The sequence below is a fragment of the Rhagoletis zephyria genome, unplaced genomic scaffold (assembly GCF_001687245.7).
Source record: "Rhagoletis zephyria isolate East Lansing unplaced genomic scaffold, Rhagoletis_zephyria_1.1 Rzeph_scaffold_00165, whole genome shotgun sequence".
NCBI classification, from domain to species: domain Eukaryota; kingdom Metazoa; phylum Arthropoda; class Insecta; order Diptera; family Tephritidae; genus Rhagoletis; species Rhagoletis zephyria.
Genome location: NW_016157249.1, coordinates 134694 through 160913, shown reverse-complemented (window position 1 = coordinate 160913; position 26220 = coordinate 134694). Strand labels below are relative to the sequence as shown.

General features: G+C 34.3%; 1 protein-coding gene across 1 annotated transcript in view; it reads right to left on the bottom strand.

The window, feature by feature from the left end:
* The window catches only part of bur (GMP synthase burgundy), a 411333-nt gene that overhangs the window by 255470 nt on the left and 129643 nt on the right, over positions 1–26220 (bottom strand). Inside the window, exon 5 of the mRNA XM_017606747.1 lies at positions 13396–13539. Coding sequence (XP_017462236.1) covers positions 13396–13539 — 144 coding nt within the window. The remainder of the gene's footprint in view (positions 1–13395; positions 13540–26220) is intronic.

Below are 26220 nucleotides of genomic sequence, written 5' to 3'. Positions count from 1 at the left end.
GTCCGATTTCACTAATAAATTGGCAGATAACTCTTAAACTGATAATTTGATTGCAAAACATTGTATAGCAGGTTCGTAGGGATTTCAAAGACCTTTAATCTGGTGGAGATCTTTTTGTGGTGTGATAATCACAACCGGGTATTTTTGGAAAAAATTGAAAATGCTGTTTTCTCAATTTGAAAAAGACGATAATTTCGCAAATTTGTAAAACGTATTCTACCTTTTTAATTTTTGACCTCATATTCAGATTGTGTAGGTTATTTTACATGGCAAATGACTATAAAATTCACGACTTTCAACTATTTTGTTAAAAAATTGTTTCCCAGAATGCATATGGTTTTCTAAATTTTCAAATGCAACGCGCAAGTACTTGGAGTTATCATATTCGAATAAAATTTTGCACAGCTTATTTTTAGACCAAAACACATCTTTTTCCACCCGGCAAACCAAATTTTATTTTTAACGAACGGTCTAATATATATATATATAATAATTTTTTTTTTTTTTTTATTCGTTTTAAAAAAGCTTGTCGGCGAATTCAACATACACGCATGATTGGTTATACATACATGTGTATGCAGATATGTAACTGCCGGTTCGCTATTCGCGCGACAATCTTTTTAAAAACCAAGTAAATGAATAAAAATTATTAGTAATTTTCATTAGAGTTTGAGTAATTCCTTACACCATTTGGCTCTTAGTTACATTGACGAAAGCTTAACTTATTTTATTTTATTCCTTTGATTGTACATGTTAAATAAAAGCTTGTTTTTAAAAAATGTTTTTTTTACATTATTTTATTTACCTATGCACACCTGCTGAAGTCAAAACCCTGATATAAGCTTGAAGCAGACAGGAATCAATTTGCATGAAATCGTCGCCGTATTTGGCTTTGGCAAATGCATTTGTATGTTTCAAAATTATATTTTCAAGATGTAGAGGAAAAAATAGAAAAAAAGCATCTCTTATATCGGTAACGTGAGCTTTTGCAAATCTAGTAACACCAGGTGGAAGATTGATAACATTTTCACTCTTATATCGACCACACTGCGATTGACCTTTTTCTGGCTGCCATATTGTGCCGTCCTTTGATACGTACAATGGATCGACATTTGTAATATCACCAACATCGTTAGCTTTACTTGTTGGAGTGCCATCCTCTTCATCGGAGTCACTATCTCTTGAAAAAAGATCACTTTCACTACGTACTGACCCTTCTGGTACATACTCCACATCACTAATGTCGTAAAAGCCGCAGCTATCTTCATCACTTTCATTTAGAAGAGTTCCTACCTCTTCATTTGACAAATATTTCGGTTGGCACATCTTATTTTTTCTTTTTTATCGCTTTTGCTATGTATTTTAGTCACAAACCAATCACAAATTACTTATTCACTGTTTTCTCATATGTGTCAAAAACGACGCAACCGGGTCACCAACGTAACTTCTTTAATAAGCCCCACAAAAAAAGTTTTTAGGAACGAAAAATAGTTTAAATTAAGCAAATTACTAACCTTTTCAAAGTGGGTAAATTTAATGAATTTCAAGCCGCCCGTTTTCATAAAAATAGAAAAAATGTATAGGTTTTGCGTAGTTTTCGACGCGAAGACCAGATAAAGGTTAAGTGTTTTTTCTCAAATGTTTATATATGCATACCAGAAGAAAGACGGTTTTTAATCTTTCGAAGACCCAGCCTTTGACCCATTATAGCACCTGTATATAAGTTTGCACAAAAAAGGGGGTTTAATCGCCTTCACAACGATACCAAACTTTTAAAAATCGGTTAGTAATTTTTTGTAATTTTTTTTTATAAAAAAAAGATATTTTTTCCTTTTAAGTGTATTTTTGCAAATTTTTATATACGAAGTATACAAATACGCATAAAAGAAAGAAGGTTTGATTGCATTTACAACGATATCAATTTTTTCAAAATCGGCTAGTAATTTTTTTGTTTAAAATATTTTTTACAAAAAAATGGTATATTTTCCTTTTAAATGTTTTTGCTTTAATTTTTACATACGAAGTATACAAACATGCATATCAGAAGAAAGATGGTTTTTAATCTTTCGAAGACCAGACCTTTGACCCCTTATAACACCTGTAATATAGGTTTGCACAACAGAAAGTTATATACCATTTAATTAACAGCAAAAGGCGAACTACGTCTATATTTTTAGTTTTTTAGTTATTAACATACACTGAGGAGCAAAACCGGAACAGTAATACATAATGTGAATTTTCTTGCGATATATTCGCAATATAGAAAGACTTTTTTGTAATCTAGTTTCGGAGTTCACATTTCCAATGATTATTTCATCAGAAGGCCATAACAACAACAATTAATACAAGCAGATAAAGAAGAAAATTGCAAAAAAAACGTAGCAACTAGATTGTTCCAGTTTTGCACCCGATAGAAAATTGTACCATTTGTTTGACTTTTAATAAATTGGTCATAACCAATTTGAATATTTTAGCTTTTATGGTCATCTTAAGGTACTTTCGCACAGGTTTTAGACGAAATCTGTTGAGAACGCGCACCGGTTTTCCTCAAGGCCATGCCCAAGGTTTTGCATGCGATTGGGCGAAGTTTTCTGTTGAATCATATCTGGGCTTTATGCAGGTCACTCCATGATTGTAAAAACTTCGGATTTATACCTATTTGGTCCCAGTTTCGGAGGAAGTTTCTGATCATTGTCCTGTTAAAATTGATAAAAGCCTGCGAAAAATATCCTCAGAAATTGCCAAATTCTTTGAAAATGCTCCTTTATTGTCACTTTTCTTTTTACCATCGATGTTACCACAGTTCTTACTCCCTAAGGCGTATCACTGCCCTACATCATTAAATGTACACATACAAACCTAATAGTTTAAATAATTTGGGACGTTAGGCGTATCTCTGATGCAGGTGCACAGCACTTGAACCAATATTTCGACTGAAAACATTTAATTTTCTCCTCAGAGTTAAAAAATTAAGGACCGCGCCCTAATCAATAGTAAATTTTGGTGGAATAGTGGCCGTTTATGAAGAACTTGTAAGTTTCTGCTTCAAAATAATACCAATCCAATGTTTTTTCTTAGTAAAAATGCGTTTCTGACTAAAAATTTTTCTGGACGTCAAAGCAGGCTTACTCCTCTTTATCTTTTTGCTGCAACAACTTGTTCCCATGTCTTACATAATGTCCAGTCACTTGCTTTGTGGTGAAAAAGCAGTCACTTTTGATTTGGAACCAAAGTTTATAGGCATTTAGAGACCCTCCAATATGCCTAGCCTGGCAAATTGCAATTTTTTGTGGTCTCTTGATCTTGCTGACTTAGGTTTTAGATAACCATAAAACGGACATTTGGCCGATATGATTTCTTTCTTTATAGCGTGGCCTTTCTGACCGTTTTGCAAAAACTTTAAATTCTTTTTGCTTGGTATGTGCACTTAAAGCACTCACAGCGAAAATCCCACACGCCTTGATTACAAAATTGCAGGAAATGAGCCAGAACTCCTCTTCGAATTATAAAATTCAGCAATTACTAAGAGGGTGCAAAACTGGAACAATCCAGTTCATTTTTGTTTGGTCATTTTTTTCTGAGTCTCCATATGCGAATCTTAAAATGTGTATGGTCAAACGTGTAGTTAAACATCGATAAGGCGAAATGCAAGTTTGAAGTACCATAAAGTAAATAAACTGAAGAAGTACATTACCACAAATTTAGCTCTCCGTTCTATTGTTCCAGTTTTGCTCTTCAGTGTATAATAATAAAACATAATTTTTTACCAAAGGTCCTATTTCGAACTTCGAAGGCCCATATCTTGATTTCGGAGGCTAACTTCGAAAAGCAGATGTTACGTGGGGTGCCTGTAGCTGGGATGACGGTGGGTTTTCAGGCATGGTAGCTCCGGCCCATGCTAGCTCGCCGGATGGGGGGTCTTCTCCACCTGTCTCACCTACCCCAACACAAACAAAAAAACGGTATCGTGCCTGATCAGTTAAGCTAAACATGGGAAGAGAATTAAGGAAAAGATGAAGGAAAGCTGTCCGATGAGGCCCGTCCCGTCAGGTGGAGCCATCCCACCCCCTCTGCGTGCCATATCTGCGCAGCCATGGGCGCTGCGCTGACTCCTGCACATTTGCAGCGCCCCCTTAACCGGACGTAATCCCACCAACAGGCACCCCACATAACAATGGCGCCCAACGACATAGCCCACTAGTATTTATTTCAAGTTATCACATCTTCTTTTACTTTTAACTGTTAGTCTCTTTACAAAATCTTACTTGCAAATCTTCGCACAATATTTATTAATTCGTCTGACACTGTCCTCAAAATTATCATTCCAAAAGTTGCAAAACAATTTCCTCGCAAAAATCACTCCGTAATCCATAAGTTAATTTTTTACAGCCAAAAGCTTCAACTACCTATTTGTCCAACAAAAAAAAATTGTTGGAAAATTACCACCGTGGCTTCTTGATAGTTCTACAATCACAATACAATAGTCTTGCTAAACATAAGAAAATTAATACTCCGCACCAGGTCTATAATACAGAATTTATGTTACTTAAGGCCCAGCTTAAAAACTACAATTCTATTTATACGGATGATTCTCAACACCATCATACAATGCCATGCCATTACCTCCGAAACAGAATTTTTTAAGGTATCCATAATCCCTGAATATTCGTCCGTTTTCTCCGCTGAAATAATAGCAATATTTGAAGCGATTATACTATCTCTAAAAAAAGGGGAAAATTTTGTATATGTACTGATTCATTTGCAGCACTTAATGCCATGTCAAATATCTTAAATAATTCATACTATCCATCGGTAATTAGAAATTTATTAACAAACTGCTCAGGTAAAATAAAGCTCCTCTGGGTTCCTGGTCACAAAGGAATAAAGGGAAACGAATTTGCCGACCAAGCTGCAAAACAAGCAACAACTTCTCCAGTCACTTCCTCAATTAATTTAAATAAAGCTGATATATCTAAATTTATTAATATTTCATTCGCCAAACAGAATTTCGGAGTATTTCAAAAAACTCCAAGTTGGTACAAAAATACTAATAAAAACTAAAGCACAATTTATGATGCTTTGACACGTAATAACGCTCACCACTTAACAAGATACGAAGAAACTAAATTAGTTCGTTTACGTATAGGTCACTCAACCCTTACTCACAAATATTACATTGATAAAAGTTGCTCTAAGCTGCGCCAACTTTGCAATCCAAATATCCAAATTTCGTTGGAACACATTCTTGTTCATTGTCCTGTCCTTACTTATTTTCGTAAAATTGCCTTTCAAAATGATAATCCATTGAATATCCTGGCTCATAGTACACATGAAAACTGGTATAAAATAATAAAATTCCTTAAAATATCTAAACTACTGATATAATACCTATAATAATACCTAATATAATACTTTGTATACACTTATATCTACGTTAGCTTAAATAAAAATATTATTTAGTCATATAATTGATTTTCATAAAAGTAAATTTATTCCTACTAATTAGTACATAACGTCACTAGACACGAATAAAGGCGCGAGCTCAAAAGTTGACCGCGAAAAAAGGCACATAAAAAAAAACTTCAGCGGAGAAAGACTCTTAACATAGTTGACGGCGAAGAAAGACGCGTTAAAATATTTGACGGCGAAGAAGGACGCGTAAACATATTTTCGCGGTCAACTATGTTTGCGGTTGTAATAGTATGTACATTCCCGTGAAGAGTTTTTGGCGAACAATGCTGAAGTGGCAGTCCTTGGCCAAGTATAAATCTATGATTACGCGTCTTTCTTCGCCGTCAACTAGGTTACGCATCTTTCTTCGCCGAAGTTTTTATTAAGCGCCTTTTTTCGTACAATTTTTTTTATGCGTCTTTTTTCGCCGTCGAAACACTAGCGCGCTTTTATTCGTCTCTAGTGACGATAAGCTTACATAATAGATTTAGCTGAAGGCCTAAGTAGCCATGGCTTCTTTGCTATATGTAGCTTTAAGTTTTAGACTTAAGTGTACATAATATTATAAATAAATAAATTTTTATATAAAAAAAATTTTCGAATGATGACAACCCTATTAAAACTTTTTTCTGTATTAAATTTGTTTATACATTCTCTGTGAAGAAGCATTATTGCGGCTCATGTAAATAATAATTTTTTTATATTTCAGATATCTGGCAACACCGATTTCCCATTTTTGTCTTTACAAACCTACAGACAGAAAGAAACATAATGAGATAAAAACAAAGCAAATCCGTTGAGCCGTTCTCGAGTTATGCGATAACACACGACAGCAATTCCATTTTATATATAAAGATTTTTTCGAATGGTAGCAACCTTATTAAAAATTGTTTCTGTATTAAATTTGTTTATACATTCTCAGTGAAGAAGCATTATTGCGGCTTATGTAAATACTTTTTTTTTGATATTCAAGATATCTGGCAACACCGATTTCCCATTTTTGTCTTTACAAACCTTCTACAGACAAAGGGAAACAAAATAAAATAAAAACGAAGCAAATCCGTTGAGCCGTTCTTGCGTTATGCGGTAACACACGAACAACCCTATTCAAATATTTTCTGTATTAAATTTGTTTATACATTCTCAGTGAAGAAGCATTATTGCGGCTTATGTAAACAATTATTTTTTTTTTTTGATATTTCCGATATCTGGCAACACCGATTTTCCATTTTTGTCTTTACAAACTTTCTACAGACAGAAAGAAACATAATGAGATAAAAACGAAACAAATCCATCGAGCCGTTCTCGAGTTATGCGATAACACACGACAGCAATTCAATTTTATATACAAAGATTTTTTCGAGTGGTAGCAACCAGGGTTCGGAAGTATTCACTCACCTTCGTACGCGAACGCGAAGGTGAACGTATCAAATATTCTCCATTGATGCTCCTTCGCGAACGAGAAGCATAAAACCAGTCCAGATAGTTCGCGTTCGCGAATGTCAGGTAGAAAAAATGTCCGCTGTTGTTCGTACGCGTATGTATTCATATATATACCCTGCAGTAAATCGCGCTAGTTCAGAACAAGCGCAGAACTAGCTAATTAAGAGGCGGTACTGGTTCTCGATCTATCCCTACGCAATGCTTTCAACTGCCTCTTTTTACATGGTGATGTCCTACGAAGTGGAAATTGCCACCTCTGCAGAACTTTCGAACAAGTTCTGAACTGGTTCCATTTTCGACAGTTCTGGGACAGTAAGTTTTTTATGAGAAACAATTTTTAAACTAGATTATTTGATATTTTTTCTTTTCTGAACTGTTTCCATTTTGGACAGATCTGCGCCAGTAAGTTTTTTATTATTCGATTTTTTGATAATTTTTTAATTTTTTCTGTTCTTTCACAGATTGCATTTTGATTGCAGATTGCTATAGCTATAAGTAGCAGCGATGCCTTCGCGAAGGTTCACTGCTGTCGTTCTCCTTCATAAGTGAATGTAAATGCTGCGTCAAACATTCGCGGAAAGTTGGTGTGGCTGGAGATACTATTCTCAGCGAAGGCAATTTTGTTAATTGCATAAGATTTGCACCGTTCATTCGATTTTCAAAAATGAGGTGTCAAATGATAGGGCTTGGCCTCTGGATGTGCAGTAAGGATATATTTTTTTTAATAGGGTTGCCACCTGCGCTTAAAATTATGTGTAAATATCATAATTTTAAACTCAGGTGGCAACCCTATTAACAGTATATATTCTTACTGCACATCCAGAGGCCAAGCCCTTTCATTTGACACCTCATTTTAGAAAATCGGGAGAACGGTGTATATATTATAATTTTAAACGCAGGTGGCAACCCTATTAACAGTATATATTCTTACTGCACATCCAGAGGCCAAGCCCTTTCATTTGACACCTCATTTTAGAAAATCGGGAGAACGGTGTATATATTATAATTTTAAACGCAGGTGGCAACCCTATTAAAAAACTATAACCTTACTGCACATCTAGACGCCAAGCCCTTTCAGTTGACACCTTATTTTTGAAAATCGAATGAACGGTGCAAATCTTATGCAATTAACAAAATTGCCTTCCATAAAATTGTATCTCCAGCCACACCAACTTTCCACTAATGTTTGACGCAGCATTTACATTCACTTATGAACGAGAACGACAGCAAAGAACCTTCGCGAAGGCATCGCTGCCACTTATAGCTACATATATGAACGCACGCTATTTGGTCCACCAATACATACGCGTACGAACAAAAGCGGAAGTTTTTTCTACCTAACATTCGCGAACGCGAACTTTGTATCTGGACTGGTTTAATGCCTCTCGTTCGCGAAGTAGAATCAATAGAGAATATTTGATATGTTCACCTTCGCGTATAAAATCATAGATGTATGTACGCGAACGTTCGTATATGAATATTTCCGAACCCTGGTAGCAACCCTATAAAATTTGTTTCCCGTTTTAAATTTGTTTATACGTTCTCAGTGAAATAGCACTATTGCGGCTTTAAATTTAAATTTAATTTTTTTTTTGATATTTCAGATATGTGGCAACACCGTTTTCCCAATATTTCCTTTACAAACCTTCCACAGACAGAAAGAAAAAAAAATGAAATAAAAACGAAGCAAGTCCGTTGGACCGTTCTTGAGTTATGCGACAACACGAACAGCAATTAATTTTTATATATCGCACACCGTCTTCAAAAGAGTCACAACTCAAAATTTGGCATTTTTGAAATTATGCGCTAAAAATGTACACAGAGCTTTTATTTACCTTTCAGCAAAAGCTGGAGCAAATTTTTGTTATAATTTGTTTAAAAAACCTAAGGTAAAGTCGCACCTGCCCATATGATTAGCATGTGCTACGAAATAGTTTTTCGCATTTTCTGACGAACGTATTATTTTGAGTTGTGACTCTTTTGAAGAGGGTGTGCGATATGTTACCAGCCCAACCCGATCTTAGGAAAAACTAGTCTTGCCTAGGCTAAACTAGATCAGGGGTTACAGTATTTTTGCCAGAACACCTTTTCGGGTAGGCGGCCTTCGGCCGTACTTAAAAAAATAACCCTCATCAGTGCAACTCCAGGTACGCAGTCCACAATATTGTTGCGTCTAACTTGATTCCGCATTGGACGGATATAAATATTAGATCTAGGTAGAACTAGTTTAGCCTAGGAAAAACTAGTTTATCCTAAGATCGGGTTTGGCCGGTAACATATATAAAGATTTACAAACTAAATTGACCATAAAAAACGATTACTGTATTTCCGCAAAGGTGTTATTTTTTAATTCAATTGAAGTTTTAATGAAAATTTGTGTAATTTTCTTTAATTTTGCTCTAAGTTTGATATTTCCATTTACATGTTTTTGTTGCAGAATGAGCTCTATATTTCTAAAAAATTAACGAAAAAAAATTACCACGAAAAACCGTGATTGTATTTCTGAAAAAATGTGTTGTTTTTATTAAATAAATAGCAAAATTTGGGAAGCGTATGCGTTTCATTTGACAAGTGTTCAGATTTCACCTCGATATATTTATCATTGAAAAATTCAAATAACGAAAGATATTACATACAAATAATTACAGTTTTCACCGACGTATTGCTAGAGGTCTAACTTAAAATATAGAAAGAAAAAAATTGGAGAGTTGCCACCTGTTTGAAAATTGCAGTAAAAGTAAAAAGATAGGAAAAAGTGAATATTGCAATATGGGCGTAAAAAGAAAGAAGCTTAAGAAGGCTTACAGCCAAGAATATTGTTTTAGAGTTGCCACCTGTTTGAAAATTTTAATTTAATGTAATTTATAAGATAAACTGAATATTGCAATATGGGTAAAAAACTGAAGAGGTTTAGGAAATTCTACTGCCGAAAATATTTTTGAGGAGGGTTGCCAACTCTTTGAAAAATTTTATTGTATTAAACTGATAAAATAAATAAAAACTATATCTATGTATTAGGGCGAGTCAATTTTTTTTTCGACATCGTTCCTAGCAGATTCGGATTCTACATGAAATTCTAAGAAATTGAATTTCATTTTGAAGATTTGTTATAATCAGGGAACGGATTTTATGGAAATTGCCTTTTTTTCTGCTAAAGAGATAGAGTATATTCGATTAAGAATGTCCACGATTTNCATCTTGTGGTTCAATGTTACTACAACTATACAGATTAAAGTTTTATGAGTTAGAAACCCGAAAGGATAAAATAGTCAAAGATTCAAAGTACAAATTTTTCATATAATGAAACTAGTTCATAGTTTTTCTCTTTTTACTTGTAATATAAATGTATTTTTTGATTGTTCTTCGTATTTTCTGTCTTTTAGGTGCCTTATTTTGCTTTTTTTGTCTTTTCCTGCCTTTTTTGCTATTTTGTTTTGCCTTTTTTGCAACACCTAGTGCCTTTTCCTGCCTTTTTCGCTATTTTATTTTGCCTTTCCCAGCCTATTTCGTTATTTTATTTTGCCTTTTTTATAGGTTTTTAGGTCCTAAAAATCCGTTCCCAGGTTATAATTGATCAAAGTGAAATTCAAATAAATTATAGATGATATGAAGTTCACCGGGTCATCTTCTAGTCTTTAATATATACTAAGTTAAAATACGGAATATTTACTAAAGTGTTACGAACGTTATTTTTTTTAATACACACAATGGCTAGAGTCGTCGCATGTGTGTATTCTTTCATATACATATATATGGGCCGTTCTTAGCGTTATATATTTTTCATCCACTCGCTTATTCCTTACCTAAAATTTTAAAGAAAAAATTTGACAAGTTTTAACCGTTGATACAGTAAAGGTAACTTAATAAAGAAAACATATTCTCTGGTTAAATTAATAAGCCTGCCCGGATAACACAAAATCCTAAGCTTGATAAACATTTGGTGTTGTAAAAATTTTATAAAGCTCTACTTGTAATTAGGAAAAATGCCACAAAAAAAAATAAAATTGACTGATTGATGGATAAAAATAGAGGGAGTTATGGCTTTGACAATAGAATGTAGAAAAATTATACCTCGAGTTGAAAGCAAAAAGGATCTAAAACCAAAAAAACTATAAATACATTGTTAATCATAAAAAAATGTATGATTCCAAAAATTATTTTGAAATATTGTAAAATTTTATTTATTTTTTGATTTGTTTAAAGTAAAAATTTTATTTACTTACATTAACGAACAAAGGTATTATCACAGTGAATTTTTCGCAATTAGGCAAAGTTTCTAATTTATTTCCGATAATTTTTTATAAAAACATAGTTCATACTACACCAAAACACATAAGAATCAAATGTGTAAACTTTGTGAAAAACTCAGGAAAATTCAATAAATTTGCATACTAATTTGCAACTTTCTATACAGATTTCTTAGAAAATTTCCAAGTATGCAGTTTAATAATCCATTCAATTTTAGTTTATCAAAGTGCAAAAATTATCGGGAATAAATTATAAACTTTGCATCTATGTAGTGCGAAAATTCACTGCGCCAAAACTTTTGTTCGACACTGTACATATAAAAAAATATATACAGTAACTTCTCCTGTTACAATAGTAAAAAATATGTAATCTTGCGGTTCTTTAAATAAAAAATAGATATCAGAAATTAATTTTTCGTATCAATAAACTCCCAAGCACAGGTGTATTAAAAAAAAAAAACATCCGTAATACTTTATTAAATATTAATCTGCATATTTTATCAATTCGTCGGAATATTTTTTTTTTATCTATGTTACCGCATAACTTTGGACTACGTTACCCGTTTTCTATAATTCTTTTTTAAAGGAAAGGTGGTTCCTCCGAGGTAGTCTCCTCCTAATTGAGTGTAGATCCGATAATTGGGCCATGAAGAAAATAACGGTACACTTAAATTTGTATATGCCATATTTTTTTTTTAGTTCAACTGTGGAACATTGGAACGAACTGCTTCGGCTAATACTTCGGCTTTTGTTCTCTTTTTATCTCGAGGTTGAGTGCATTGCTCGATGGGGTGATATCATTGCCAAACATGATAGTACCTTATTTGCCATCAATAAACACTAACTTGACGGAGTTACAATATTCCACATTGATGCGAGCTTCAAAAGCTTCGAATAATATTTGCGAGTATGGCTTTTAGTTTTTACCGCAAAGGTAGGTGGCAGGCCTATAGGAAATATTTCTTAATTAATAATGTTTCAAATACTCTTCGTTTGACACCTATATTATAATACATACTTTATCTTATTACTTTAACTGAATTAAATTTTCGAAATTATTGGCAACCCGACTCAAAAATATTTTCAGTAGTAAGCTTTCTTAAACCTTTTTAATTTGATACCCATATTGCAATATTTAATTTATCTTACCAATTTAATTAAATTTAATTTAATTTTGAAACTGGTGGCAACCCCCCTCTAAAATATTTTCGCCTGGAAGCCTTCATAACCTCTTTCTTTTGACACCCATATTGTAATATCTAATTTATCTCATTAATTTACTTATACTGAAATTTTTAAACAGGTGGCACCTCTCTATTTTTTCTGGTTTTAACCAGCCGGATATTATAAAAAACAAACCAAAAAAAAAAATAAAAATATTCAAATCGGTCAAGCCGTTTTCGAGTCTTATCGAGACTAACGGACAGCAATTCACTTTTATATATAAGATATCTTCTTTTAAAAATGCGCAGGCTCGAAATTGACTTTAGTGCTATGGTCTGGAGGAATTTTTTCTTAGAATTTTATGAAGAATCCGAATAAGGTAGGAACTATGTCGAAAAAAATCGATCCATACAAATTGACCCGCCCTACTATGTATACTTATAACAAAACTAGCCAATTCCCGCTTACTTCGTGGTGCCTAATAAGAACTTTTCCGATTGATATACCTACGATGAGCTTTCCTTGTCACGGATAAATTCAAGTACTTTTCAGCTTGAGCGGATCATTTGCAAAACCCGGGGGATGAAAACAATGCAGATGTTCGCACAACAATAAACACTCTTTGTATACGAACGAATGAGTAATACAAGGGTTTGAGGAGTGTATGCAAGAGCCTTGCATTCAACTATTTACTATTAAAAATATTTTGTATGGCTTTTGTTTTTTTGAGTGATAACTCGAAAGAGCAAGAGCGAATTTTGAGCGGTCTACGCACTCTGTACTTATATAAATACATATTTACGGCCGCTGTGATGTAGTGGTAAGCAGTGCGTGCTTCCACTCTGCAGGGCCTGGGTTCAAGCCCTGGTCAAAGCAACATCGCCAAAAAATTTAGAAAAACTGCTTTTTTTTAACAGCGGCCGCCCCTCTCGTCGTTCGGAGTCGGCGTAAAACTGTACGTCCCTCCCCCTGTGCGAAAACATCAAGACGCACGCCACAAATCGGAGGAGAGGCTCGGCCAAAGACTAACATATGTGTAAGCGCCAATCTATAATTATTATATAAATACATACAATATAAAAAAACTTACCAAAATTCTGTTGTTTCCAACTTTTTCCTTGATGTATCTAATACATTCGTCTCTTCGATTCCCCAGCGTAAAACTTGGTGTTATTTCGCAGATGTCGAACAAAAAATTTGAAAGCATTTGCTTACCATTACTTGTAAGGTCCACCTAAATTGAAAACGGAAAAAATATAATATTCACTATATGGCAAATATTATGCATATGAAACAAATACATATAAAATGTTATTTTTTTAATCAGTTATTTTGTAAAAATATTCACATCTTTAACCATAGAACCCTACCCATATTGGAGTAGACTTTTCCCACCCAAGTTGCTGCAACACCCATATATTTATTTCGACATATTTTCTCAAATAAAAGTTTTATAGCATGCTTAATATTATAGGGTATATTTTGCTTTGCTGCCTTTATGCTTAAGTGCACATTTAAGATACTTACCCTAAAATTCGCATCAGCGCCATTATTTTTTAACATTTACAAGGAAACTGCTCCGATAGATGCATTCAACATACCTGCACATTAGCGATACCTACCCTAAAAATTTTGCAACTATTATCAATTATCAAAGAAGGTATTACGTTTACCTGCACTGGCCCTACAATTACCTAATTTTACAAGCTTTTATTTATTTTGCTCATTTCGCAGAACAATATAACAAGATAACAAGAATATGGCTATCAATTTATGTAGTTATAAAGCTTCTTAAAGTGTGTTCCGCGGAACCCAAGGGTTCCGTAGAAAAGTCGCCGGGGTTCCGCGAAATTAATTTTGGTATGAATAAGCATGGTGGTCGGTTTGAGTTGCACACAGAAAGAAAAGTTCTATAAACAGCTTGACCGAGACGCAATTATCTATTTTCAAGTATACGTATGTACTCGTAGTTGGTACATATGATTACCGTACTGTGTGCCATACCTACATAAGAGCGTTGAGCTTGCGCTTGCCAGCTTGTTTTTTTTTATAACCGGTATGTGTTGTTGGCGGCTGTAGCCAATGGGTTATATACAACTTTCTACAAGGAAATGTGAAATGTCCTTCTGGGCACTTGGTAAATCATCTGAAATCTTTGTCAGATTATTTTTCGGATGGTAGTAGTAATATCGGTTTGGTACAAAATCTATTTACGAAGCATTCATAGATCTCCAGAGTACTTCGACATTGTAACACACATTTGAATCTGGCTCTCTGAAAGAGTTTTGGGTCAGTGTTAAGAGTAAATATATTATGAAGTCGCTAAAAAGGCCATCTTAACTTTACTCCCTTCTGCCACAACGTACTCTGTCAACAAGGGTTTCAGCTTACACTTATACAAAAAACAGATACAGGTCGAAATTGGAAGCTACCCCAGAAATACGCATACAGCTTTCAGACATTATATCGAACTGCTATTTGATAAAATATTTACTAACAGTGAAATAATTTCATTTTTCACATTAAAATTTAAAGTATGTATGCTATTTCTAGAAAAAATTTTAATTCATATTTATATAAATTGCTCTGCCTTTTATTTTTAGTAATTTGATGTGGGGTTCCATAAAATGAAATGTGGTTAGTAAGGGTTCCATCATCTTAAACGGTTAAGAACCCCTGATATAGATAATTAGATACCATTCGGTAAAAATTTCGCTTGCAGTAATTTCTACGCGGTAAGTGCTCCTCCATTATTTGGTTTCATAGGGATTCGGATACCTTCCTCATTGCTTTTTTCGATTAAGTGCACAAGTTTTTCGTGCAGAGAAGGATGGGCAGCTAAGCAAAATATACTGTATTAGTAACACTGTGCTCGAATCAGGTCATTTTTGAACGTTGATGGGTCACAAATGGTAAATATAATTCGAGTAGGCTGATTTCAGTGATCATTAGCGTTTTTTGGTTTGGCTTTGGTTTTGAGTTATTCCAAAAAGATAAAAAAACGACTTGATATTATAACCATTTATCCATCATTTAGGTATAGTAAACATTCAATTTATAATATATATATGTATTGAACATTCAATATGTATTATATACTCGTATGTATGCACATATGTATTTGTATATATTTCTACATTTTTATATATGTTTTCTTTCCCTTTCAAATTAACAAAACTCAAAATCAACGACTTCCCATCACTTGCTATGTTTGTGTGTATTTATTTATTTTAGTTATTAATTTATTTATTTATTTCATATCCAACACAACAACCATTGGCTATATTTCAGTTACAAAATAGTTTTAATCTAAAACCCATATCTAAAGTAAGTACATTTAAAATATAAATAAGAGAAAATCAAAATTAAAAGTAAGAGTTAAGCTAGGTTTTAAAATCTATATATATAAAATAATAGCCGTTTTCGTTGTTCGGAGTTAACTCAAAAACTACTGCATAGATTTCAGTCGAATTTTCAAAGGTTATACCTTGCATATATGGTCCTATAGGCTACCAGAAAACTCGGTAGGTGGCGCCGGGGTCGAATTATTTATAAAAATCGCATTTGTGAACCGATTTATTTTAAATTCGAAATGTAAGCTACCAGCATGATGGCAAACACGTTTACCAAAAATAGACCCGCTAGGTGGCGCGGAAGTCGAGTTATTTATAAAAGTCGTATTTATGAACCGATTTCTTTCAAATTCAAAAGGCATAGTTTCAGCATAATGGAAAATACGTTTACCAAAAACGGAGCCGCTAGGTGGCGCGGGAGGCGAGTTATTTATAAAAGTTGTATTTATGAACCGATTTCGTAAGCATGATGAAAAAAGCACTTGCGAAAAACGGACCCGCTAGGTGGTGCTGGAGTCGAGATTATTATTATTATTTATTGTTAGCGTAATATAAAATATTAAGCTACCATAATACAGCACACTAGCTACCAGGGCCTACGGTGCGTTTTTACTAATTAAAATATCTTTTTATGTAAATTTACATATGTAAATTTGCCTATGTATTGCTATATTTTAAATATTAATACTGAAATTAATGATTTTAATATAGTTGACTATGGCTTTGACATTGCTGTAGTTTATTTCATTTAGGAGGAGAGATGGTGGTGTTGAATCAAACGCTTGCGTACGTATAGTATTTAAGGCTTGACACTCATCTAGTATATGTTTTGCAGAGGGAAATTCTTGACAAAATGGGCATGAAGCTGGACTTGCGCCGTTGAGGAGGTGGCCATGCGACAGCCTTGTATGACCAAGCCGGAGGCGAAGGAATATGCTGATTTCCCGTCTGGATAAACTATAGTGATAAATGGATTTTTTGCAGTTCGGATTGATTCCTGTGTATCTATGCTGAAACTTCGCCCATTCCACCATTTTTGAGTTGCGCCAATGCATAAACAAGTATTTATTCAAGTCCCTGGGAGATGATGTCATGAATGATATTAAAGGTGATAAGCTTGCTTTTCTTGCCGCTTCATCAGCGTGCACATTCCCTGGGATGCCTTTGTGCCCAGGAACCCAGAAANACGCACCAATTCATACTGCGCGCACTACAAAAGAGTTCTTTGCATCCAGGAATATACCGGTTTTAGAGTGGCCAGCCGTCAGCCCTGATCTAAATCCGATTGAGGACTTGTGGGGGATACTATCGAACAAAGTTTACAAGAATGGTCGGCAGTTTGACACGATTAAGCAGCTAAAAAATGCGTTATTAAATGAGTGGAATGAAATAAGTGTTACAACATTACAGCAATTAGTGAACTCCATGCCAAATAGAGTCAGTCAGGTTTTTGTGAAAAAAGGAAAACATATAAATTATTAAAAAAATAAAACAAAAACTTAATGAATCTAATTATAATTTAATATACATTACCATGCACATATACTTATTTCCTAAAGTATATTCATATTTAGCTTTTTATTTTTTTTAAGGAAGCACATTGAAATGCAGTTAGTTTGTGTTTTGTTACTAATGGTTACTACTTCAAAATAAAACTATGTTGAAATATTTAATATAATGCCCAGCTGGTTTTTTTCGGATTATATAAATGCACATATACTTATTTCCCTGAGGTATCTTACCGCATAACTTTGGACCACGTCACCGATTCGATAATTCTTTTTGCATCGGAAAGGTAGTGTCTCAGAGGTGGTCCCATACTAATCTGGTTAAGATCCGATCAGCGGATCATGAGATATATATATTTTTTTTATATAGGAGTTGAAGTCGGTTTTTTTTTTTTGCTAAAAATTACTAGTATGTATGTAATCTTCCTTATCCTGAGTTTCCCCGAAAAAAAAAATCACGCGAAAATTTTGATTCCCCCCATAGTAAGTACTTGGAAACCAAAAGTGAAAAGTGAACCGGTTCAGGGTAGATAAAACTCATGATAAGGCTGAATATGTTTCGAATGAAAAAATAATAATATCATGAAAGTAATAAACGTTTCGAATGTGTATTAACAAAATAGTTTCATAAATACTTTTACATACTGCTTTTATAAATATCTCGACTCCAGCACCACCTAGCGGGTCCGTTTTTCGCAAGTGCTTTTTTCATCATGCTTACGAAATCGGTTCATAAATACGACTTTTATAAATAACTCGACTTCCGAGCCACCTAGCGGGTCTATTTTTGGTAAACGTGTTTGTCATTATGCTGGTAGCTCACATTTTGAATTTGAAAGAAATCGGTTCATAAATACAACTTTTATAAATAACTCGCCTCCCGCGCCACCTAGCGGCTCCGTTTTTGGTAAACGTATTTTCCATTATGCTGAAACTATAACTTTTGAATTTGAAAAAAATCGGTTCATAAATACGACTTTTATAAATAACTCGACTTCCGAGCCACCTAGCGGGTCTATTTTTGGTAAACGTGTTTGCCATCATGCTGGTAGCTTACATTTCGAATTTAAAATAAATCGGTTCATAAATACGATTTTTATAAATAATTCGACTCCGGCGCCACCTACCGAGTTTTTTGGTAGCCTATAATAGGACCATATATGCAAGGTATAACCTCTGAAAATTTGACTGAAATCTATGCAGTAGTTTTTGAGTTAACTCCGAACAACGAAAACGGCTATTATTTTATATATATAGATTATAGGCTACTAGAAACACGCTGATGGCGCTGGAGTAGAATTACTTATAAAAGTCGTATTTATTAACAGATTTCGTTCAAATTCGCAGCGTGACTACCTGCATGATGAAAAATTCCTTTGCCAAAAATGGACTGCTGGGGTTTAGGTATTTAGAAAATCCGTATTTTTTATAAAATCTGATTGGAATTCATAATTCGTATGCATTTCATGGCAGGCAAAGGTTTTGCAGAAAAGTGACCCAATGGATGACGCTGCACCCGAAATATATAAAAACCCCCGCGGGGTTGTTCTGCTTTGGCCTTATGTTTATCTTAGACGCATTTACTTTTCAGATGGCTAAATCAAGGGTGCGTTTAAGTATGCATATAAGGATCGTAAGACTGTGTATACCAGACCAATACTGAAGTTGCAGGATCATAAAAGAATATTACGCACGCTTGGCAGAGATCTCGCAGGTGGAAATAAGACCAGAGGTAAAACGGATTACATCGAAAGGGATTAGTATTCCATATGGAATCACAGCGCTACTATTCTTGGCATAAGTATGTGTGAGGAGGATTGCGTTTTTAGTCGTTTCAATTTAAACTAAAAATTTTTACTTTACAGACTGCTTTAGCTTTTAAACGCTATTTTTAAATTGGCCAACGCAAAAGATCTTATTAGGCGCCGCGAAGCAAGCGGGCATTTGCTAGTCTATATATATAAAATAATAGCAGTTTTCGTTGTTCGGAGTTAACTCAAAAACTTCTGCATAGATTTCAGTCAAATTTTCAGAGGTTATACCTTGCATATATGGTCCTATTATAGGCTACCAGAAAACTCGCTAGGTGGCGCTGGAGCAGAGTTACTTATAAAAGTCTTATTTATTAACCGATTTCGTTCGCGGTCAGGATTCTTGGCCCGCGGTCAGGATTCTTGGCCCTCCTATAACTCTGTGCTCTTTAGTTTCCTTATAAGGACTTTTATTGGCTTACATGGTACATCGGACCAATGTTGAAGTTGCAAGATCATAGAAGAATATTACGCACGCTTGGCAGAGATCTCACAGGTGGAAATAAAACCATCGGTAAAAGTCATGACATCGAAAGGGATTAGTACTCCATATGGTATCACAGCGCTACTATTCTTGGCCTATGTATCAGGAGGATTCTGCTCTTTATTCGTTTCAATTTAAACTAAAAATGTTTACTTTACAGACTGATTTTGCTTTTAAACGCTCTTTTTGTATTGGCCAACGCAAAAGATCTTATTAGGCGCCGCGAAGCAAGCGGGCATTTGCTAGTCTATATATATAAAATAATAGCAGTTTTCGTTGTTCGGAGTTAACTCAAAAACTTCTGCATAGATTTCAGTCAAATTTTCAGAGGTTATACCTTGCATATATGGTCCTATTATAGGCTACCAGAAAACTCGCTAGGTGGCGCTGGAGCAGAGTTACTTATAAAAGTCTTATTTATTAACCGATTTCGTTCGCGGTCAGGATTCTTGGCCCGCGGTCAGGATTCTTGGCCCTCCTATAACTCTGTGCTCTTTAGTTTCCTTATAAGGACTTTTATTGGCTTACATGGTACATCGGACCAATGTTGAAGTTGCAAGATCATAGAAGAATATTACGCACGCTTGGCAGAGATCTCACAGGTGGAAATAAGACCATCGATAAAAGTCATGACATCGAAAGGGATTAGTACTCCATATGGTATCACAGCGCTACTATTCTTGGCCTATGTATCAGGAGGATTCTGCTCTTTATTCGTTTCAATTTAAACTAAAAATGTTTACTTTACAGACTGCTTTTGCTTTTAAACGCTCTTTTTGTATTGGCCAACGCAAAAGATCTTATTAGGCGCCGCAAGGCAAGCGGGCATTGGCTAGTCAATGATAAAAGGAAAAAAGAAGACAAGAGGCAGAAATTAACACTGTAGTGTATCAGCAATGCATATCTACATAACAAAGTAACCCACGAGTCAAAGGGGAATTAAACTTGTTTTGTCGCTAATGTAAACAAATTAAGGCTCACGCAAAATATTATTGAAAGCTTGATTTATGTTTACATTGCATTTTTCCATAAGCATAATCATATATATTTCTGTAAGCTAAGCCAATACACATATGTATGTGCATAAGTGTTTAAGAGCACATACATATGTTTGTATGACTAGTATGGAAGAATTAGAGTAAAAGTATGTTCACATATCAATATAATCTCAATCAAAACTCATTTTTTAATCACACCGTTTACACAGGCAAATCTCAGATTATTAGCCGTCGAATTTGTTGTGCCTGTTATTCTCACATCTCAAAGAAAAGTTATGTTTCTTCTCTGTGCCATTGTGATCACGTTTTTCTGCTATAATAAGCAATATAAATATATTTTAACTTAACATTTTATTAAAAATACCTTTACAAACCTCTTTTCCTTGCTAGTGTCCATTTTTGTTTACGTTTACATTTGGCATTTCTCCTCTTTTTCGCAAAAACAATCAATAAAACTAGGATGGGGACCGAAAAGTTTTAACCGATAACGAGATTATTTTATAATTACAGATTAACAAGGGGCGAATTTTATATGGCTAATCTCTTGTTCTAATTACAGATTAGGGTGTTAATCTTGAAAATGAGGATAATCTACTTATATGTGAACCTAGTATTAATAAGTATTATAGTAAATAAGAAATTATAGAAGTAAATAAGTATAAATAGAATTGAAAAAGCGAAATAAAGGCAATTATTGATTAGGACTCGCAGCCAGAAAGTTTATTTTTATTGCTAACATATTACATGGCGCTCCTGCCTGGTCTAGCGGCAACTTGCCTTTTATAACAGCAAGCTGCCTTCAAGTGGCAAAAGATCCTGCCGAATCTAGCGGCAACTTGCCTTTTATAGCGGCAGCTGCCTTCAAGCGTCAAAAGATCCTGCCATATCTAGCGGCAACTTGCCTTTTATAGTGGAAAGTTGACTTCGTACTGGCAGGACACCGTTACCAGCTGACGTAGCAGTAAACATAAAAAAATAATCAACAATTTTTATTGAGCTCGAGGCCGTTTTTTAATGAAAATTTATTGTGGAAAAGCAACAATAATTTGAAAAAATGGTAGAAGTGATAGCCGACGATACCACTGACTTAGCCAGCTGCCTACGCGCTGTGCTAAGTTCGCCTTGTTAATTCTTGTTGCTTATTTCCACTATTTCACATGCTAAGCCAACTACAATCAAGCGCAGCTATTCCGCTGCAATTCACTTGATCATGTGGTTGTTGGTTTTGTTGGTTTTGGTTAATATTTCTATTATTAGAATGTTTAACTTTTTTATGTGTGCTCGTCCTTAAGTTATTTGTTTTTTGTTATTTTATGGCCTTATAACAATTATATTCAACAATTTTTATTGAGCTCGAGGCCGTTTTTAATGAAAATTTATTGTGGAAAAGCAACAATAATTTGAAAAAATGGTAGAAGTGCTCTGATATCACTAACAGTAGTCAACACGCTGTAAATGAGCTGTTAGATCAGAGGTGGGCACTCACACTATCTCACACATGCGCTTGTGTGCGAAGCAGCGAAGTTTTGTTCAACAGCCAGTGCTCGGACTTTACCACATTTGTGGATAACACTTTTTTTTCTAAATTACATTTCTACTACTTCTACCACCGTAAGCTAAAAGACTTTCAGGTCATGAAACTTCTTTTTTAATTTGTTCATTTGTGTATTAATGAATGGGCATTTTCTACAACAAAAAACCACATTGCTTGCTGTGACGTCGACACATGTATGATATGATCGTCTTTGTGCGTCTTACGATAATTGACGATTGACTGATGCTTTGCTAGCACTTCGGCAAAGAAAATGAAATCAATTGCTGCTAGAGGTGCAAAACTATCGATAGTCAGGCCTTCTATAGTTTTCGATATTATTTTCAAAACTATCGATATATTGTCGTGGTTTTGGCTCAATTTTCGTATGAAGATTTCCTTAAGAATATATTCCGAAATTACGTTTAGATAACCTTGTAAACTGCTGGACACTTTTTTTAATTTGTTTAACCGTTAAGTTAGAAGTAGTTATTGAAAATTTGAAATGAATTGAAATTGAATAAAATTGGGCGTACTGAAATTTTATATTTGTGGTTTTCGATATCCTCCGTCATATGTATATAAGGCATTCATCAAGTAAATTTCAATTTTAGAAGAAGAAAACATTTGTTATCTGAGAAGTAATATATAAATTAATTTGTATCAGTTTTTTAGCGGTATTTTAAAAGATGCAAGGTTTTCCGTCATTTTCGAAATTTGACATTACTCTTTTAAAAAAGTAGCAACCAAATTTTTAGTTCAACTTGGATATTTAAGAGAAATTAAAAGAAAAGAAGAAATAAAACTAAAATAAATACTGAATCACATGTCTGTCGGACTATCGATAGGACCAAAAAACAATCGATAGTAGGGAAAAATAAAAAACATCGATACTATCGACAGTGTCATCGATAGTTTTGCACCTCTAGTTGCTGCTGAGACTTCACTGCGCAACTATTCGAATAATGCACACATAAAATATTTCGGGAGGGAAGGGAAATATGTTTTTTTTGCATAGAAAATATGGATGGGTGTGCGCAATGCGTGATCAGCTATCACGTTATGAGTCGCAATGTTACGTCTAGTTTAAAAAGACATTACAAACTGTGTCATAGTAATTTTGAAAAGTTGAAAGAGGCCCTACAAGAATTGTGTGATGGAAACTAACACATTCTCATTTTTCTTACTAACACATTTGCAAATTTTGCGTTGGTTAAAAAGAGACCATTGAATAAGGCCATAAGTTGGAGCAAGACAGAAGATCACATGTACACAAATGTTTACATCAGATTTTTCACACTGCCCTTTAGAATTTGATAGAAACTTGTAGGTAGCAGTGACAGAAATCTCTATCAGTCTTGCCACTCAAATGATTTGTCAAATGATAGTCACTGTTCTTGCAGGGGGGTGATCGAGCACTGAAGCTTTTAGAATTAAAAGCAGCGTTCTTTATTAAATTTATCGTTGGTGAAAGTAAAATACATCAACACGAAAATTATCGATGTCTATCAGAAAATGATTCTCTATCAGAAAATGATAGACCATTTCTAAAAAAAGCATCTTATTCTGTCGCTTTGGCTTTTTATTTAGAGTTTCTAGAAAAGTTTTAGGTATGCAGTTTTATAGCCCATTAAAATTTAGTAGCTCAAAGTGCAAATTTCAAGCGCTAAGAAATCGTGTTGATTTGTAATGATTGGCAATTTCTTTTATATGGAGGAAAATCCCTAGCACCGTCAGCAAAAAAAAAAGATAAACATTAAATAAACAAAAATATAAATAGCCAAAACCGGTCAAAATGTCACTTAACTTAATCAGCTGACCATAAGTGCATATAACATATTTATAAATTTATTTATTTGAATCTACCACATTGTTTTGGAATGTACCACAATTTTTCATGCTTATTTATCACTAAGAAAACTTTTCTTTCGAACACTCTCAACAGCAACTGATTTGATTTGCTTTCCCGAAATACCAGCGAAGCATCAGTCAATCGTCAATTATCGTAAGACGCACGAAGACAATCATATCATACATGTGTCGACGTCGCAGCAAGCAGAATTTTGAAGCCCAATTACATGTGTTTGAAAAATCAAAAAATGCCCGTCTCTGTGTTAGATGAAGATAAACATTGGGAGCTGCGAAAACTTTAAAATTTAAAGCTAAATTGAGATTGTTACAAATTATTTGGAAATTTATGCACACTTATATAAGAAAAGCATACCTACTTTCGAACGAAGTAATATTTACATATATCCAGTGCAAGAATATATAGCATTCTGTGGAAACATATTATTGTAAGTTAACTACATACATTTCGTCGATGTTTTTGCAAAACCGCCTAAATCGAAATTGTGACAAAAATGAGATTTGGTAACCCTTTATGCATAAGAATCGTAAAAACGTTATTAAAATAACAGATTTGTAAAATAATATATAGAGCAAATACCGCCTATCAAGGCAATGCCTTCAAAGAAAACCCGTTTTTTCGCTCTCCTGTAAAAATTTGAGTGCCGTAAGATAGGCGGCCTTACAATTGGTCGATGGGCGGTTTTGCAAAAACATCGACGATATGTATATCCATCAGGGGCGAACGCAGGTAGGGGTTTTGGGGGTTCAAACCCCTCCCGAAATGCTTGCTGAAAATTTTAAGAAATTTCTCTCTTTGTAGTTAGTTAATTACGTAAACAAAAGCAATACTGTTTTTATTTCCGTAAAAGTTTGTACGAATTTTCAACTATTCGCAAAAATCTGCAAATAAAGAACAAACCGAGGTGAATGAGCACAATCTTGGAAGCATAACCGGACTAAATATTGATGATGATAGATAACTCATACGCCATGGCATTTTAACGATATACGTTTTCGACCCCGCGCCCGCACTCAAAGACACCATGTCTGTATGTATGTTGACTTATACTTGCAACAATGCACTTTCAACATAGGCTTAAGACCATAAGAACTGGCAGGCAAACTTGAATTCACCTATATATATAAATGTGAATGTCTGTTTGCTTATTACCTTATAACTTCTGAACCGCGGCACGGAATCGCACGAAACTTTGCACACTTATTTGCTTTTTCCGCTGGAAGGTTATAGGCATAGAGAAAAATGGGCAGTGCTGGAAAAGAGGGCGTGGCACCTCCTATACTTACTAAAATTTTCATATTGTATATCTCTTGAAATATTTGTGGTAGAGCATTGGAACTTGCTGTCGAGATAAATAAAATTAATTCCATACTCATGGGAAAAAATTGGCGGTATTGGAAAAGGTGGCGTGGCACCTCCCATGGGCGTGAATTATTTAATCAGCTCTAACTTCGGAACCGTAAGTCACATGAACTTGAAATTTGGTATGCAAACATATCTATAGTAGATGCTTATCTTAAGGTATATGTAAATGAGTTTGTAAAAGGAGGCGTGGCAGATAACATAGGCGTGGAATTTTTAGTCAGTCATAACTTCGGAACATAAGTCACATGAACTTGAAATGTGGTATGCAGGTATCTACGGTAGGTGCTTATAGTAAGGTATATATATAAATAAGACTGTGGAAGGGGGCGGCAAATCCCAAAGGAGGGGAATATTTTACCAGTTATAACTTCGGAACCATAAGTCACATAAACATAACATTTGGTATGCAGACATATCTATGGTAGGTGCTTATAGTAAGGTATATATAAATGAGTTTGTAAGAGGGGCGTAGCACTTATCATAGGCTTGGAATTTTTTGCCATAGCTTCGTAACCACAAGTCACATGACCCCTATAATTCCTTCTGGCGTGGGGTGAAACCCGCGGGTAAAAGCTAGTTTTCTATATACTTTAGTTAAAATTCTGTTCAAATTTCAAGTCATATGAAGTACGTTGTTCAGCAGCCCGCCCTCCTGATATCAATTTACATGCATAATAGCTTTTACCCGAGGGTTTCACCGCACGTCTTTATACAAATATGAAAAAAATTTTATGTAACGATGTTATATTTCATTTCTTCTCGAATTTTAATATAGCCGTGATAGCATAATAACGTAGAATAGTTGTTTAGCTGGGGTGCTATGAAATCAAAAGCAATAATATGTTTATAATAAAATAGTTTTAATAAATTATATAGATAATAGTTGAAATACCAAAGTTGTATTGTAATAACTAAATTTTAACTATCTAATTTCTTACTCTAATATTATTCCGCAGCACGTTTTTAGTACTTCAATGCATCTATTAACATAGATG